This window comes from Eutrigla gurnardus, assembly GCF_963514095.1.
Source record: "Eutrigla gurnardus genome assembly, chromosome: 22".
NCBI lineage: Eukaryota > Metazoa > Chordata > Actinopteri > Perciformes > Triglidae > Eutrigla > Eutrigla gurnardus.
In genome coordinates, this window is record NC_139933.1 from 16178501 (window position 1) to 16197493 (window position 18993).

General features: G+C 40.1%; 3 protein-coding genes across 4 annotated transcripts; 2 read left to right on the forward strand and 1 right to left on the reverse strand.

Annotated features, from left to right (window-relative positions):
• The first annotated feature begins 3311 nt into the window (after positions 1-3311).
• prr15lb (proline rich 15 like b) lies at positions 3312-8721 on the forward strand. 2 transcript variants are annotated; one of them, XM_084002106.1, is made up of 2 exons: positions 3312-3474; positions 7992-8713. In XM_084002106.1, the coding sequence occupies exon 2, from the start codon at positions 8030-8032 to the stop codon at positions 8369-8371; it is 342 nt and encodes a 113-aa protein (XP_083858232.1). In that variant the 5' UTR covers positions 3312-3474; positions 7992-8029; the 3' UTR covers positions 8372-8713. The 2 variants fall into 2 exon arrangements, with proteins under 2 accessions (XP_083858232.1, XP_083858233.1); XM_084002107.1 differs by lacking the exon at positions 3312-3474 and adding an exon at positions 4056-4402 and having other exon boundaries at positions 7992-8721.
• A 987-nt stretch (positions 8722-9708) lies between these two features.
• Positions 9709-14217, reverse strand: pnpo (pyridoxamine 5'-phosphate oxidase). The gene is made up of 7 exons (XM_084002095.1): positions 14012-14217; positions 13089-13213; positions 12901-13000; positions 12306-12359; positions 12096-12224; positions 11936-12006; positions 9709-11192 (listed from the first exon to the last, which is right to left on the reverse strand). Exons 1-7 carry the CDS (start codon positions 14198-14200, stop codon positions 11027-11029), a joined length of 834 nt encoding a protein of 277 aa, XP_083858221.1. The 5' UTR covers positions 14201-14217; the 3' UTR covers positions 9709-11026.
• A 744-nt stretch (positions 14218-14961) lies between these two features.
• Positions 14962-18112, forward strand: mrpl10 (mitochondrial ribosomal protein L10). Its single transcript, XM_084040184.1, has 5 exons — positions 14962-15047; positions 15278-15447; positions 16111-16275; positions 16799-16943; positions 17563-18112. Exons 1-5 carry the CDS (start codon positions 15008-15010, stop codon positions 17775-17777), a joined length of 735 nt encoding a protein of 244 aa, XP_083896310.1. The 5' UTR covers positions 14962-15007; the 3' UTR covers positions 17778-18112.
• Positions 18113-18993: the final 881 nt, after the last annotated feature.

The following is an 18993-nucleotide window of genomic DNA, read 5'->3' on the forward strand; positions in this document are numbered from 1 at the left end:
CACTCTTCGTCATCTTACAGTTTTTCTCGATTGCCAAGACACATTTCTCAAAAGCTGCTCTCCTTTTCTCTAAACTGTGAACACAAAACCCAATTTTCAAGCTACATTCACAAAACCTCAGACTCTTCTTGCAAAACCAAACTTTCAACTCAAAACAGTTTAATCTGTGCCCAAAACTGAACTCTCACCTCAAAACAGTTTAATCTGTGCCCAAAACTGAACTCTCACCTCAAAACAGGTCAATCGGTGCTCAAAACTGAACTATGTTGTCAAATCCTGCCCCGAGTCAATCAAAATTAAAAACACTACAGAGCAGTCACTAAACACTACATAGAAAAATAGAAAACACAATGCTCAGGACATGAAGCTGTAGAAATAAATGTTCATTGTTCACTGTAGGCTAAATGCATGTTGCAAAACAAAAAACCTGTTTATTTAGCACTTGTACATAGTAAACCTACGTAAACATAAAGTACAAAAATATACATGGAATACTAGGCCTAGTAACAGTTAGACTAACCCTCCATTACAATACTACAGTACATTGGCACAGTGATGTACTGAAACACATATTTACAGTTACAGTATACTGTGGTACAGTATATAGTATAGTCATACAGTAATTGCTGTCAACGTTTTCTTTTCTAAATCTTGGGATTATGGTGGACACCGTGAATCTACTGATGTTTGGTGTACCCTTTGTCCGGCCTCCCTCATGCTCATACCATGGACAAGAACATGGTCAATCACAGTAGCTCTGATTTCATCAGATATTACTGTTCTTTGTCTTCGCTGACCACCTCGACCTCCTCGACCACCTCTCACACGAAATCCTCCTCTCAGATCCTCTCCTGCAACACAGTTTTTCAATTTGCAATCAGAGCATTAGCATACAGTTTTTCTCAATTGTTTACACACAAATACTGAGACACAATGACCACAACATGTAACTCATGCACCAACACCCTGAACTAGCTCTCCTAAACTGCAAGCACAATTCCTGCTTTACACTCAAATTGCAGTTCTAAAACACACTTTTTTCAAAACACTACACACAATTCTCTGCATTTGGCACAATTTTCATGAAGAAAATCTCTTGTTTTCACAAGGAACACACTGCCATTCAAAATTCTAAAGTTACAGTTTTTCTCGATTGTTTACACACATTTTCTGAACGCATGCCTCATACTCTCAGAACTCTACACACAAATCAAAAAACACACACACAATGGGCAAAACCCCTCAATTCTCCTGCAAAATGAAACTTTCAAAACAATGTTATTTCTTCTCAAAATGGTATTTTGTTTTCAAATGACACACGCAAACCATCATATGAATAGACATTTATAAGAAGCAGTTGAACACTGATGTGCTCAATGTAAAACACGATAAACACTTCTTCTCCATTTACCATAATGACTTAGGCCTTTTTTTGTTCAGTGTTACACTCACTACAGACAGTACATACATACATGTGTTGTAAAATATTTTAGAATATTGTTTTTGTATATTTTTTCCCACAAGAATACTGTAATGTATACAGTTTTCATCCCAACCAACACAAAGTTGCATATACAGTGGTCTACATACAAAACCAGAAGAATTTACTGTGTACAGTTACAAAAAACAACAACAACTATCCTGCATCCTCTCTTCTGTTTCGGTCATGAATAAAAAGAGATTTTCTTCATGAAAATTGTGCCAAATGCAGAGAATTGTGTGTAGTGTTTTGAAAAAAGTGTGTTTTAAAACTGCAATTTGAGTGTAAAGCAGGAATTGTGCTTGCAGTTTAGCAGAGCTAGTTCAGGGTGTTGGTGCATGAGTTACATGTTGTGGTCATTGTGTCTCAAGTACCAGTATTTGTGTGTAAACAATTGAGAAAAACTGTAATTTCCCTACTATGCACACTGACTCATCACATGGGAAAACACCTGCAACACAGTTTTACAATTTGCAATCCAAGCATTAGCATAAAAGGGCAACAGGTGAGCTCTTCTGTTTTGGAGCAATGGATGCCAACATTGGCAACAGAGGCAGAGCCAGAGGAGTGAGAGACGAGGAGGAGCCTAGCATGGATTTGCCATGCTAGGCGATATTTCCCCCGCTGCTTGGCCATCGCTTGCATTGCCTGTGATGTGGATGAGGTGCTGTGGCCAGACCGAAACAGAAGAGAGGATGCGGGATAGTTGTTGTTTTTTTGTTTGTAACTGTACACAGTAAATTCTTTGGTTTTGTATGTAGACCACTGTATATGCAACTTTGTGTTGGTTTGGATGAACACTGTGTACATTACAGTATTCTTGTGGGAAAAATACAATATATAAAAACAATATTCTAAAATATTTTACAACACATTATGTATGTAGTGTCTGTAGTGAGTGTAACACTGAACAAAAAAAGGCCTAAGTCATTATGGTAAATGGAGAAGAAGTGTTCATCGTGTTTTACATTGAGCACATCAGTGTTCAACTGGTTCTTATAAATGTCTATTCATATGATGGTTTGTGTGTGTCATTTCAAAACAAAATACCATTTTGAGAAGAAATAACATTGTTTTGAATGTAAAGTTTCATTTTGCAGGAGAATTGAGGGGTTTTGCCCATTGTGTGTGTGTTTTTTGATTTGTGTGTAGAGTTCTGAGAGTATGAGGCATGCCTTCAGAAAATGTGTGTAAACAATCGAGAAGAACTGTAATGATTGGCCCACTAGCGGGCTGCTACATGTGAAGGGGCTAAAGGGGATTTTTCTCTTCATTCCCATTCTTGTCATCACCACGCTCAAATCTCATCGTGATACAGTCAAACATTGGCAAAGAGCGAATTGGGATTTGAAACGCTGCTGTTTCAAGCGCCTCTCAAGAGGCCTCATTTCAGGTCATTTGAATGGAAACCAAACTTGCAAAGTAAGCGTCCATCTGCTGCCTGTGGTGTTACACAACACATGCAAAACATCAGGGTCAGTCACCTAGTCAGATGACCTTTTTTAGAGCTTTTATTTATATGTATATCTCTTTCTCTCAAACACAAAGACGACTTTATTCTGCGTCCAAATTCCACATTAAGACACAGAGCCGGGGTTTTAAAAGCCAGACTGATAAAGGACATTTTTATTTGGAGAGCCGGCTCACCTCAAGTTCACATTACCCGATGTGGACTGGGACGGCCTCGCTCAATCACATGGCTGCAACGTTTACTCACTCATGCGCTTGAGGTTTGTGTGTGTGTGTGTGTGTGTGTGTGTGAGTGTGTGTGAGTGTGTGTGTGTGTGAGTGTGTTTGTGTGTTTGAGGAGGGTGTGTGCTGCGAGCGGAGAGAGTACAGAGGTGAGAGAGGCAGAGAGATGCTGCACCTGTGTGCATGATCACCTGAAGAGGAAAAAGGAAAACTACAGCAGAGAGGAGGTCAAAGATCTGGAAGCATGGTGGGACGACTTCACGTCTGAGAGAATCTCCTTCCGCCGGCTCGTCGTCAACAAGGTAAGGAAGCACATTTTTCAAATCGTTTTGTGTCTCTGACATGTTGCTGCAGAAACCGTTGGTTTTAAATGTTCCACAACAGCACATTCAATCCAGGAACTACTTTCTTATTTATAATATATGAATATTATCTATTGAAAGCATTGAAACGATGAAGGCTTAAAGACTCATTTCCTTTTGTTGCTTCTGATGTTTTCACACTCAATTAATCTGCAACTATTTTGATAATCGATTTGACCGTTTATAAGCAAAAACATACCAAACATTTGATGCTTCTGGGTTCTCAAATCGAATCAGACTCAGTTTTATTGGCCACGTCAGTGTGAACACATACAAGGAATGTCACTCCGGCTTTTTCATACACAGATATAGACATTCAACTAAAACAAGGATAAGAAACTGAATAAAAGGTAAACATTAACGTTTGACTACTATGTACAGATATAAATATAAGCATATATATATATATATATATACACACACAAAAGCACAAGATGATGACATTGCCCTTTTTAAGACATTTTGAGATTGTCATCAATGTGGTTTACTGGTTTTTAATAGAATAATTGATTTAAGACATAAAAAATTTAACATGTAACTCTGTGGTTGGAGCCTTCAGAGTTGGAGACTATTAAGATATATCAGAACATGGGAAGTAAAGTAGGAAAATGAATCCTGAGAATAAATTCCTTCATTCCAGATTGCTGTAAGTCATAAATTTAACACTTCTGGACTTTGCAGCCTCATCGGGAGCTCTGACAACAAACACAAACGTGAAGTTAAAGAGAAAAGTCAGCCGTCCGCTTTCTGTCGCCTCAGTGTCTGCAAAACAAATGACAACAAGTCACATTTGCATTATTATTACGAACAGGGAGGGGAAAGAAACCTGCCGGGGGTCTTCGCCAACCTAGCCCGTTGCGGGTCATCGGTGAGTCTGGCAACGGGGACGAAACCTGAGACTCTAATGAGTCTTCAGCTCAATTATGAGGGCAGCTCAGTGCTCAGTGCCCTTGGAGTCTCTCTCTCTCTCTCTCTCTCTCTCTCTCTCTCTCTCTCTCTCTGCAGATCAAACATTGTGCTATTGAAAAGGCTTTGCAGCTGGTTAGTGATTTCCGAATGCGTGTGTTTTCCCTTCCTGCTGTGATCTCTGAGGCTTTGCCGAGCGGCTTATACCCACACATAACCGAATACACGGTGACTTATTAAAGAGAACTATGGAGGGCCTCCTTTTATGTCAACAAGGGCCTTTTTTTTGTCTCAAAGGTCACATCGAAGTCAAACATGGCACGCTAAAAGAAATATGTGCTCATATTGCAGCCGACCGCTATACGTCCTCTTGCTTACCACGGCATGTAAGTGCTGCCGGAGCCCTTTTTTGTTTTGTCTTTCTTTGTTCTGCAGAAACCACTTTATGAAAAGTCAACAATAGCATGTAAATGCTCTGTAAACATGTGTAACAGAGGAACCTCTCAACGCATCCACGATGCTGAATTCAACAAAAAAACACCCACTTTGGAGTGAGCTGGTTGCTGCAGAAACACCCACCTGTTACCTGTAAGTGTAATTAAGCACCACGAGGCCAAGAAGTAACATCAGCACCAGAATAATAAAACACAGCGGCTCTTATGTAACCAAACGTTCCTCTGAGTGCACTTCGGTTGGCTTTAAAGTTACTATTCAAAGTCTATCGTACATCGTTAAATCAATTGTTTTCTGCTCTGCGTTTCTCCTGAATCTCGACACTGCTTGTTCGTGCCAGGGGCCAAACGCCACGTGATCCCGATAAGAGCCGGGATGAGTGTTCCTGCAAAAAGGGCATGGACTGTGTATTTGCATAGGTGCTGCATGATAAAAACGACCTGCACCAAAGAAGGATTAGTGCGGTTCTTTGCTTCCTGCCAGCCCTCCATAAAGTGGAAATCAGTTAGTCAAACTCACAGAATGAAGTTCAGGAGCTACAGTGTTGTCTGAACAACTAGATTAATATAAGAAAAGCAACAACTTGGAAATATTAGATTTTTAAAAATAAATACATATTTACTTCCAGCTTCAGAGCAAATTCAATCTGTAATAAGACAATGAGAGGAAACGATTATACGATAATAAGATACAAGGATACAATATAAGATACAATATAGGATAGGATGGAATAATATGATACAATAGGATACTATACGATCAATAATATAATATAATACGATAATGCGATAGGATAGAAGAAGATACAATAATAGGATGGAATGGAAAGATAGGATGGGATATGACAGTGTGTGATAGGATAGGATGCAAAACAATGTGAAAGTATAATATGCAGTAATACGATGATAAGATAACATGATACAATAGGCCAGGATATGCTAGGATATTGTAGGATACTGTAGGATACGACTTGATTTGGTTGAACGCTCTGGAATAAAGATAGTAAGCTCCTCTACTTCAGCTGGCCGGCTGGTACCACCATCGCTGAAATCAAACAAATGTCGCTCAGCAAAGTCCAGACTCTTCTCTGTTCTGGTCCTCAGTGGTGGAACGAACTCACGACTAATGTCAGGACAGCAGAGTCATTTGCCATCTTCCGAAAAAGACTCAAGACTCACCTGTTCAGACTTCACCTCGACTCTACATAGCACGACCCACTAACACCCCCACCCCCCCCAAAAAAAAAAAAAAAAAAAACCTTACCTATACCTTACCTTACCTCTGCACTCTGATCGTAGCACTGTTGCTCTTAAGGTACTACTTTACTCAGATGAGGACCTAACACTTGTTCTATTTTTAGCTCTTACTTTATCGGCAATGATACGTTGTGGTTTCTTTGTTTCCTTCTTTTGACAAATGTACTTATTGTAAGTCGCTTTGGACAAAAGCGTCTGCTAAAATACCTAAATGTAAATGTAAATGTATAAGGCCTGTTTATAGATGATATTCTACAAAGCATATCATAATAAAACCTGTTTATGATCCAAAGCTGTCGTAGTCAAAAAATCAATAGTAATTTCACAAGGAAGCTATTTTAGCAAAACCATGAATATGAATCACTGAAGCTGAAATCTTCTAGATGGATGTCAACATGCTTCTTCACTGTTATGTAACATGTTAATGGTAACACTGAGATAACAGCTTCCTCATCAGTCGAAGGCTTTTTTTCTTCTCCTCTAACTTCATATCAGATCTCATGGGACAGGAGATACTCCTGAGATGATGATTAATTTATCAGCTGAGAGCAGAGAGTCAGGTATCATCCGCATACTAAAGTACTCACGGAGATGACGAATAGAAGCCAAGCGTGGTGACCGTCTGCTCTCTGATGCACCTGAACTGGACCGCTCCTTAACGAGGCCTAATGCACCTGAACTGGACCGCTCCTTAATGAGGCTTCATTATAATATCAATATTAATCTAGCACAAGGTCAACTTACTGGAAAACGTCTCCCCAAAGTTTTTACATTTTATGACGTTCATGAGTAGAAGGAGGTTAATTTACAATAAAGGGAGTTGAAAGGAAATATTTGAAATCAAATTCTAGATACAAATGTGTAAACAGATTAAATCCAGGCCCCCTAATTAAGACTTGCAATTGTGTGCCTCTTTGTAGTTGTTTTGAATCTCTTTGTAGTTACTTTGTCTCTTTGTAGTTGTTTTGAATCTCTTTGTAGTTGCTTTGTGTCTCTTTGTAGTTGTTTTGAATCTCTTTGTAGTTACTTTGTCTCTTTGTAGTTGTTTTGTGTCTCTTTGTAGTTGTTTTGTCTCTTTGTAGTTGTTTTGAATCTCTTTGTAGTTGCTTTGTCTTTGTAGTTGTTTTGAATCTCTTTGTAGTTACTTTGTCTCTTTGTAGTTGTTTTGATTCTCTTTGTAGTTACTTTGTCTCTTTGTAGTTGTTTTGATTCTCTTTGTAGTTACTTTGTCTCTTTGTAGTTGTTTTGAATCTCTTTGTAGTTGCTTTGTCTTTGTTGTTGTGTTGAATCTCTTTGTAGTTACTTTGTCTCTTTGTAGTTGTTTTGAATCTCTTTGTAGTTGCTTTGTCTTTGTTGTTGTGTTGAATCTCTTTGTAGTTGTGTTGTCTCTTTTAGTTGTTTTGAATCTCTTTGCTGTTGTTTTGTGTCTTGTTGTAGCTGTGTCTCTTTGCTGTTGTTTTGTGTCTCTTTGCCATTGTTTTGTGTCTCTTTGCCGTTGTTTTGTGTCTCTTTGCTGTTGTTTTGCGTCTCTTTGCCATTGTTTTGTGTAGTTGTGTTGTGTCTCTTTGCTGTTGTTTTGTGTCTCTTTGCCATTGTTTTGTGTCTCTTTGCCGTTTTTTTGTGTCTCTTTGCTGTTGTTTTGTGTCTTGTTGTAGCTGTGTCTCTTTGTGGTCGTTTGGAGTCTCTTCCTGGTTGTCTCTTAGAGTGACATGTTGTAGATTGTAGCCTTGTTCACTATTCCAGCCATGAATGTATCGTTTACAGTTTTCTCAGGTGTCAATATAATTATTGCCAGTAGAAATAAGTTCATAGAGTCATCAGCATGTTCTCTGTGCCCCTCAGGTCAACCCTCCATCCCCCCTCCCGTCTCCGTTGGTGCCATGGCCGATCCAAGCTGGTGGAAGCTGACCTTCTCACGCAAGAAGAAATCAGAATCCAAGGTCCTGTACGAGATCCCGGCCGAGTACGGCAGCAACACTGGCAACAAGGAGCACGTCTCAGGTGGCAACCCCAACCCTCCAGAACACACGGACAGCCAGTTCAACGCCAGGCTGGAGAAGATCGTGGACAAGTCCGCCACCAAGGGGCGCCACGTCAAGGTGTCCCACTCCGGACGCTTCAAGGAGAAGAAGAAGGTCCGCGCCACGTTGGCCGAGAACCCGAACCTGTTTGCGGAGCACAACCTCGGCGTCGAGAACCACAAAAAGAAGACTGACAAATAGCCCAGGAACGTGGTCACGCCTGATAGATGAAGGATGAAATACACTCAAGCACAACCGCGTGGTGCTACATGTGCAAGGTGGATAAACACCTGCTGGCTCCGCACCCCGTAGATACTGTAACCAGGCGGACTCACACCCAAACAAACACCTGGTATCAGCAAAACCCATCAGACACACACCATTAAACAAGGTCCTGCAGATATTACAACTCTCTCCCACACTGAACCCTACGCAAACATCCTCATGAATGAACAGTGACGTTATTGGACATATTTTGGGAAAAAATATTTGTATGTCTTACACAATCAAAACACAAGACAAAGAACTGTGTGTGTTTATTTTTATGAATTGATTTTGATGTGTTAAATATTGTAAAATAATCATTCTTATTATTATTAGAAAGTAAAAATACATATACATCTGGAATCTTAAAGCAAAAAAAGGTATTTTGTTTTTGTATTTTTCATAAATGTAACAAGATGAGTTAATATAAAGAGAGTTCTCACGAACCTTTTGAACACGTAGAGCAACATTTATGTTTCAGGTTACAGAGACGAGTCCGTCTTTCCACCTGAGCCTGCCTGTGCTGGTTTTGTTGTCATGGCGATGGCAAGCATACACTTGATATGACATTTGATGCCGGACACCGGGCTTCTACGTTTTGTAATAAGGCAAGTGTTACCTCAGTTCACACACTGACGCACGTCATTCAAGACAAATCCACTGATCACCTTCCACTCTGGTCGGGCAGCTGGCAAAACTGTTTTTTTTATTGTGTATCATGTACAGAAAAAAATTAATCACAGGCCTAACAATAGTCAATGTTTATTGGTGTGCTCACTAGAAAAAGCATGTATGTCTGCTGCTTGTAATACTTCCATAATTTAATGCTTTTAAAACTATTGTACAGTTTATGGCCTTTAATGTACACTTCAAATATTCTAATTTTATGCATGAATCGGTAAATAAGTAAAGTTAAAACAGGCAGAAATGATCAAATATTGGTTTCTAGTCTGGGGATCGAACGATTTTTCAGGGCCGATGCTGATTATTACTAATCTGGAAGACTGATGATTGTCAAAAGGTGTCCAAATTTAGAATAACACAAACTCTTCAACACAAAACGTTTTAATTAACAGAACCTTCAACTTGACCTGAACACAGTGCAGAGACATAAACAGAATTATTATGAAATTGGACAAACAAATAAATACAATAGTTCCCTGAAGTTTTATAGAGTTAGAATAAATGACTGAAATGCTTTAAAGCATCTGTTTAATTCACAGAGCCAAAGTAACACATTTTAAAATGAATTGCGTTTATCTGCAAATTGGCTTAGAAATGACTGACAACCATAAAAATGCTGAATATTGGTGCCGATAATTGGTCGACCCATTCTTGTCATATTCTAACTTAAAATATGATGCAAATGTGAGATGAAAAATATTGGTTGGTGGAATAATGTCACTAAAATTAGTCGACATCTAAGTAGGATTTGCAATGTACACAAAGTGCAATTTATTATTTAGTTTCATCCCGTAGTTTGGCCACCAAGTTATTCTGTTGTGCTGCTGCTGACATCTGCTGGCAAAACATGCGATCAGTTCTCAGTCACAAATCAGGCTTTTATTACTGGCTTCATTTCACAGTTAAATCCAGTCAAAATAAACAACATTATTCCCCAATGGCACGAGACAAACTCAATACACACCATAGTTGGCACAACTCAAAAACACCAGCACTTTTAATCTCATTGTTAACAGGCAGTTAGACCCGCTGCTACAATCAATCCACAATGAGTTAAAGTAACATAATTACATTGTTTTTTACGGTTCCTATAGTCCCCTCTAATCTCCTCCAAAGACACTGAAGGACACCTTTAAATTGACAAGAAGGTTCTGTGTTTAATCTAATTATAGGGAAAGTTTAACACTTTCAAGTAATTAATTCAAATTATCTTTTGAACGTGCAAACGTGAATTTTGCCTGTACAATCTATTTAGTACAAACTGCTCTGCCATTACTTTTTACAGAGTTTGTATTGAAATGTGTAAATAAAATGTGTTTATCACGGTGGTCAGTTTTTCCTAATATTTGTCCTCCACATTTACACACATGAACATTAGAAAGATCAGTGTATTTATTTGGGCTTAAATGGATCAGCTGCTCTGATCACAACTAAACCTGAACTAACTGTCTCAGAACTTTCTACTTTTTCCTGTAATTAGTACAAACTGTAAACCTGTAAAGTCAAAGTGCTAACGTTTATTTCAACATTGAAAATGGACAGAAAGTTGGCAGGAAGTGAGTTAGTGATACAGAACGTGCTTTCCCCAGAAAGAAGACAGTCTTTGCGTCCAATAACAACACTGTTGAGAAACCAGCGTGGCTGTCAATCATCCACAGGACCAGGTGGAGTTTGCTCTCCCGTCAAACTGCACGTTGACTTTTTGCTTCATGACACGTGAAAAATGTGAAAGTTGTGTCACGCCTCTGTTGTCCACGGTAACCACTGACATCAAGAACAAAAAGAGGACACGATGACGTCTGGCTTGCTGATGAACCCAACGAGTAGCAGCTTCTTATTAATCAACGCTGGTTTCCATGGCTACTTCTAGATGAGCGGTTAGTGAGGTCAAGATGGTGAGGTCAGTCGTCAAGGGGACAGGCGCTGGTAGACCCAGCCTTCCTCCGCGGCGTGCTGGAACGGCGCCGGCTCGGCAGCGGCGTCCTGCGCCCTGGTGAAGACGATGCGGTCGTGCAGCCGGTTGGTCTGACCCTGCCAGAACTCCATCAGGTACGGCTTCACGATGTAGCCGCCCCTGACGACAAAGAGGACCGTTAGAACACGAGGCAAGCCTCGGGAACGTATTCGCTTCATAGACCAGACGTCTTTTAATAGCACATTAATCATGTTTTGTGGAAAGATTCTAACCTTGATATATAACATTTTTATTTGAGTAAAAAGTCTATTTTGTCCTCAAATTTAACACAATAAAGAGAGGTGAAGTCCCTCTCTTATTTCAGAAACAAATATGAATGATTTGTGCCAGAAATTACACTTTTGTTTGTCAATTTAAAGATAATTTTGCAGGTCAAGAAAGTTGTTTTAATGTTACACAATACATTTCTTCATCAAATATAAGCCACTAAAATGGGGTCACTTGATAACATATTTTCAAATTTAAAATATGCTTTTTTACGGTGGTTATGAAATAGTTTGACACGTGACCCTGTGTAAAATGACACTTTCATTTTCACACTATTGTACGGATCAAACAAAACAAGGTATAACATTATTTTAGTGATCTTTTATGGGTGCTGGTATGTTGGACGGAGCCAGGCTAGCGTTTCCCCCCGCTTGCAGTCTTTAGCTACTTAGCTTAGCATTGAACAGATGATATGAGTGTTGATCTTCTCGTCAAACTCTCTGCAAGCAAGTGAACATGTGCATTTCTCAAAATGTAATGAAGCCGTGCAACGAGAATTTACCAAAGTTTCTTCACCTTTAACATTATTTTCAAGATTTTTTGTTTTAGTGTCGAGAACAATAAGTAATGGATACCAGTAGTCGGGCATGGGCACGTCTGTGTCTTTGTACTTCTCCTCCAGCTCTGCGTTTTTCTGCCGTAGATACTAAAAAAAGGAAAAAAGCCACGGTGAAAATCGAGCCTTTAACATTTCTGCGTTTTACCTCCGATTCATTAAAAAGTTTGGGTTCCTACGTCTCTGTCGGGAACCGGAGTGCTCTGTCGGCTCACGACGGCGCCGATCTGGCTGCTCTTCGGCCGCGAGTGGAAGTAGTCGCTGGAGCTCTGGAAGGGGATTCGCTCCACATTGCCCTCAATGCGAATCTGCACATTAAAGTGGAAAAAACATCACATTTATTGGGTGAAAATCAAGCTGAATATGAGGAGTGTGTGCGAGATGCCGACCTGTCTGTTGAGCGGTTCCCAGTAGAAGACCAGACATGCGTACGGATTGATCTCCTGTCGACAAAGAAATCTGATCAGAGACGCTCCAAGCAAAAAAAACACAAAAAACACAAAATAGTACAAGTATAATAATTTATATTCATTCTGCTGCAACGGCTAATCTGTGACAGAAACCTGACAATAGACTCCAACAACAATGAGACAACCCACCCTTATATTTTCAATGTCTTTTTAATACTGAAAAATATTCATGTTGCTTCTTTTTGTCTAACTAATCATTTAAAACCCAAAATATGTTTATCATATTACATTTTCTATTTTAGTTAACCTTTTTTAGTTAATGTACATTACTCTGATTGCTGTTCTACTTTGCACTGGTGTTAGTATTCCTTCTTATACCATTTCATATTGTTACTCTATTCTTCTTCTTCTTCTTTGTAATCTTGGATCAAGCACCAGACGTTCCTTCAGGATAAATAAAGTTCTATCTGATCTTGATCATTTCATAATTTTGTGACATTTAAAACATAAAACCGTATCGACAGCCTCTTTTTGAGAGGGTTTAAGGTCACATTGGACGCAGACGGTGACTCACCAGCTCAGAACCTTTTCTGCTCTCGTAGTTGGTAAAGAAACGGAAACCCTCGCTGCTGTAACCCTTCAGGAGGACCATGCGGGCGGACGGTCGTCCATCTCTGTGCAGGCAGACAGGAGTAGAACAGGAGTTTGCATCAGTGGGAATAAACGGACGTGAAACTCATTTCTGGAGACGGCGTTACCCACTTGGAGGCCGTGGCGATGCACATGGCGTTGGCCTCTCCGATTTCAGGGCACTTTGTGGCTCGATCGAACCAGTCGCCGAACTGTTTGATGGGGTCCAGAGACACCAGCTGGTTCTCCTCGAAGCACTGCGGAGAAAAAGTGGAACCATTTCTTATTGATTGATCATCATCAATCAATGAGAAATCATCACGGAGAAAACAGACAGTGGTGGGAAGTACATTTACTGCAATTAAGTGCAAATCCAAGGTGTAGTCGACGTGAGGATTCCCATTTTATTCCATCTCAGAGGTAAATATTTTACTCTTCTTTCCTCCAGTATATTTGTCTGACAGCTTTAGTTGCTTTACAGGTTCTAGTTTAGTGAAAGAAACACGTATCTCCAGATGTGTTGTTTTGAATGTTTTATGACAAGTGTTTCCTTTTTACATGTTATGAGATAATCCTCCCACTTATTAAGCTAAATAAACAAGAAAGAAAACCCCATCTTGGATCAGCTGAAAAAAAAAGGCATCATCACAAATGTGCAAACGCCTGTTTTAGGGCGAGATACGAGGTTGTCACAGGAAACCACCATATGATGACCTTGAGGATAACGGTCAATATACCAGGAGATAAAACATGCACTTAAACACGTTTTACTGCACAGTTGGACTTTGATACGTTGAGTAGATTTTGCTGATACTTCTTCAGTTGATGTGAACACAATAGTAGTATTAGTTTAATTGGTGGTGAAATATTTTTTAGGGTGGTTTTAGTACTTTTACTTAAATTTGAATATTTGCTCCTCCACTGGAAACACAAACCTCATGCAGGTCTTCAGTGTGTCTGAATAACAGATCTAGAGTCTGATTGACCCGTTTTGAGTTGGTGCATGAAGTCATGACTCGATGTTTTCCTCCTCTAACGCAGATAACGACACTCACCTCCTCGTCTCCTTTGTATTTCTTCCTCATGCCACTCAGGTCCATGTTTGTGCACGCGCTCGGCGATTTGCTGCAGAAATTGCGCGCAGAGACGCGATGTCGAGCCGCCGTCAGAGGCGCACGAGACGGAATATATCCGCTAATTAAACCGAGCTTCCTCAATAAATTCACAGCGAGTATGCGCCTCATGCTGCTCAAACTGACGACGACGTAAGCGCGCAGCCTCTCTTACGTAACACGTTACGCAAATAGTTTTTTTACTGGACTTTATTTTTTACATTTAACATTTTATAATATTATTGTCACGCATGACCGTTTGGTAATGAATAATATGATTACGTAAAAAGCTGATATGAATGAAACACAAACATTCGATCAGCTGTGCTGCATTCAAGTGTTTACTGTTATTGAGAAATCCCAAGTTGGAAAAACCCCGACTGTAGCCACCTAGATATATTAATGTTGTACAGTAATTTAACTTAGTACATTTATTTAATCAAGTACTGTAATACAAATGTGAGTACTTGTACTTTTACTTTTTTAAAAAGCAGTTCAGAAAGTACAGTCGAAACAATTAGTCAATCAATCAATACATTAAATAAATTGTCCACTACTTTCATCATTTGTGATTTTTCATGTAAAATATTTCAATGGTTCACAATTTTAGTTTGGACTGTTGGTTGGACAGCATTTCTTACAATTTTTTTTAAATATTTCACACAAACCAAACAATCAATTAATCAATTCATGGAGATAATAATCAGCAGATTACTCCCCAATGAAAATAATTGTTAGCTAATAACAGCTAAGTTAGCTCCAACAACATTTTCAATGCTGGACTACATAGTGTGGTATTTTACTTCAGTAAAGGATCCGAATACTTCCTCCACCCCTGGCTGAGGATTGAGTTCCATATTGTGATTCTCTTTCTTCCTAATGGCCATGAACGCAGCAGCCGTGCATCGTCACTTCCTGAACAACGGTTTCCTGTTAGAGATGGCGGCGACCTTGTGTGTAAAGTTACTACGGAAACAGGGTAATGTAGCGTCAATAATGCATCTCGGGCTTCAGCTGCCTGTCTGTAGCGAGTTTGCACTTCGTTGTCTTTTTTCTAGAACTATTTTAAAGCTAGCAATGTTCGCTAATGTTAGCTACGCTTCCGTTAAACCGCTTGTCAGAGAGACGAGGTGCTAGCTAGCGTTAGCACGGCAGCATCGGGCTTCTCTGTCGCGTTAGCGGCTGTGTAACAGACTTGGTGTCTTGCAGGATGGCTCCCGCTGACGCAGACTGTCCGACACGGCTCCAAGGCCGTGACCCGCCACAAGAGACCGATGCACATCCTCAAACAGAAGCTAATGGCTGTCACACAATACATTCCCCCTACACGGGTCGTCCCTGCAGGAGCCTACCCGTCCCAGACCAAACACGTCCAGGAGGTAACGTCTCGTCCTTTCTGTGACTGCATTTACACATTGTTAAGTGAGTTGGAATTGTGCACAATTTCTTTATAAAAAAACTGTCCTCAAACTGTTGGAAGCACAACAAACTTTCAATAACAATAACTGAACTTACAATATACAATGTATTACTGTATTGGCTGTAGGTTGATGTGAGACACTACAGACAGTACATTGATCATTTCATCAGCGTTTACAGTCGACACTTCTCTCCAATTCAGTCTGTGTAAAGATTTGTTTCAGCATAATTTGGAAATATGTATCTGTAGATAGGCCTGGGTATCAATACATTCATGGTACTGGCCGATCTGTAGCACACGTCAAATGGCTGGCCATTATCTTATGAATTGATACATGCTGCGATGTAAGTCAGATCTTTGCTAGTCTTGCATAGCCAGACCTGAAAACCCTGTTTTTGTTCCTCAAACATGGTGTTTATTTGGTATTGATACAGAAACTTGGTTATGACATCGGCATTGATATGGAAACATTTCAAATGATCTCTCAGTGAATAAAATCAAACCGTATTGTCCTCAAACTCATTGGTGCAGCATACACACTCTTTTTGTTGTTGTTGTTTTAAACTATATGTTAGTAGCTCCACTTTACTGTGAGACAAACTCTTCTCTTTTATTCCACCAGGATGATGCTTTCACGCTCATCATGAAGAGGAATTTGAGCAATGTGTTCCAGGACTCGAAGATGGTCGCTGTGGTTCAGAACAACAGCAGTAACGCTGAAGACACCATGCTTCTCAAGAACAGACTTTATAAACATGGCATCACCGTCAAGTTCTTCCCCAACCAGGTAATCCTGAATCATTTTATTTGTGGCTAATTTGAAAGCATACATAGCTTGTTGATGCGAGCAGCCCTTTCACCTTCTCCTTGTAGCTCACTCAGCTAAAGTGATTTCTGACTTGATTTAGATGCAGACAGCAGAGAGAAGATGGGAAATTAGGAGGAGGAAGCAGAAATGACATGCAACAAAGGTCCTTACTAGGGCAACCCAGTCTTGCATTTTAAACCATAAATTCTGGCTTGTGTAATATTTCTTTCCCATAAATGGACTGGAGCCACATGATATTCAGTTTTAAAATATCTCTCCATCTCCATGACTGAATATCGGGCTGTGAAACATGCATCTTCATCTCCATTACTGCTGCATATTAGTAAAATAACCAATCAAAGTTGACGAGAACACGGATCAACAAGGATCTCCTCTGTTTCCTTCACTCAAAACACAACATGTGACACAACTTTAAACCCCTGAAATACAATTTATTTCTTCATCTTAGATTCCTCTAATCTTGAGTCGTGCTTTTCTGCAGGCGGTGCGGTCCTTCCTGAAAGACAGCATGTACTCCAACATGGCTCCTCTGTTCATCGGCCCCACAGTGCTGTTTGTCAGTAAAGAGCCCAAAGTGAAGGAGATGCTGTCGGCTCTGCGGGCCAGCCCACAGATGACTCTCCTGGGTACGTTTGATGCTCTGTGCCTGAACGCAGGGAGGAACTTTGACAAGCTGAATGGTTGCACATGCTGATATGATGCCTGAGGAACATTCAAACTGATTGAAAAATGTGGCTCAAATGCTTCATTTGATTTGTGTCTTGATCCTTATTTGGCATTTTCTGCAAAATATTAATGGATAGAACCATAATTTCATACCCTAAGGATGTGTGTGCATCAGTTTAATAGGTAAGGCTTTTGAATTAAACACACTTTTGAATTATTTTCTTTCTTTTAATTTGTTTTATAAAATGCAATAATGCACAAATTAGTTAACTTAATTAGTAAAACTTATTTCACATTACCATTACTATTTGAAGACAGACGGTCTGTTCATCACTGCTCTTCTTCTTGTTCTTGTTATACATTTTGAATATTTATCTAAAATAAAGACAAATATCCATAGAAATAAATTCAATATCTACAGACTAAATTGTGTCTTCAAACAACAGTGAGAAAGTTATTCAAATATTCTAAGAAGTCAGTTAATTTAGGAAATGTTTCAGGGTATTAAAGGAAGATAAAAACAGGTCTGATATGCCCGAATCTTGTTTAATTAACTTAAGACTGCTTGTCTGTCAACAGGAGTCTGTATAGACAACGCGTTGCTGAGCGCTCAGGGGGCGGTGAGCTACTCCAAGCTGCCGTCGGTGACCGTGGTCCAGGGCGAGCTGGTCAGCGGGTTGACCATGCTGACCGCCCACACGGCCTCCATGCTGCAGCGCCACCCGGCCCACCTGTCCGCCCTCCTGCAGCAGTACGTCAAGCAGGAGAGCTCGGAGGCAGAGGAGGCCACGTAGAGCTGCACACCAAATTACCGGGACTGTTGCCTCGCAGATTTCCTGCTGCCTGGAATGACGAGGGTTTGATCCATATTTATTCTAATTTAGCACCGAAGCACCAGGCAAACTTTTCAAATCTGGAGCTGGTGCTAAAGTCAACTAAATCATCAGTGTTCATGCAGCCGGAGGAGCCCTGGAGCTGCTGTGAATGAAGGAGTCTGCAGACTTGACTGTTTTCAGTGCGTCTCGTCAGTGGAAGTCTCGGATGGACAGTGCTGCAAAACCGTCTGCATCACCCAAGCTTTTCCTTTATTTAAGGACATTATCTCATACAAATAAACAACTTAAACACATTTATTGCTCAGTCTAATTTGGTCGGATTTAAGAATTGTGGGATTTGTCAAACATGCATTTCAAAAGTATTTGAATGCAGTATTTTTTTTTATTATTTCGAGTCAATTGCATAATTTTTACATTTGTTTTGCCCAAAGTAGCTTCAGTGACAGAATTGAAAACCACACCAGCCAAAATAAACACAAGTGGTCACAGATCCTGATACGTTAATCTGCAGATTACAGCATGTTAATCTGGGTCAGTTAGTCTATTATGGCCCGCCTCTCTTCGGGAGACAGACATTACTCAGGTCCTCGCTTCAGCACCGCACTCAATGTCTAAAAGGGACAGTTCACCCCTAAATCAAATCCACATATTTCAGACATATTCTGCCTTCTCTGGGATAAATTCATTGATGACTCTAAATTGCCTGTAGGTGTGAATGTGAGCGTGAATGGTTGTCTGTCTCTACATGTCTCCCTGTGATAGACTGGCGTCCTGTCCAGGGTGTACCCTGCCTTCGCCCAATGACAGCTGGGATCGGCTCCAGCCCCCCCGTGACCCTGAATACAGGATAAGCGGTAGACGATGGATGGATGGATGGATGGATTCTGCCTTCTCGATAATAAAATGGAATTTAAGTGCCAAAACAAAAACATTTGGAAAAACTCCACTGCAGTGTCTCTTCCAGAATCATGACCTGGTTTACTCAAAATAAAAAGGTCTGTGGATTTTTCCCATACAGTTCCTTTATACCGGAGAGACGGCAGACGTCTCTACGGCCGATATCTCGAAAAAAAATTAGATCCAATTAAAAAAAAAAAAGGACGAGGAAACGATGTTTTTGATTGATTTTGGGTTGAATAGTCCCTTTAAAGACGACCTATTACGTTCCTTTTCA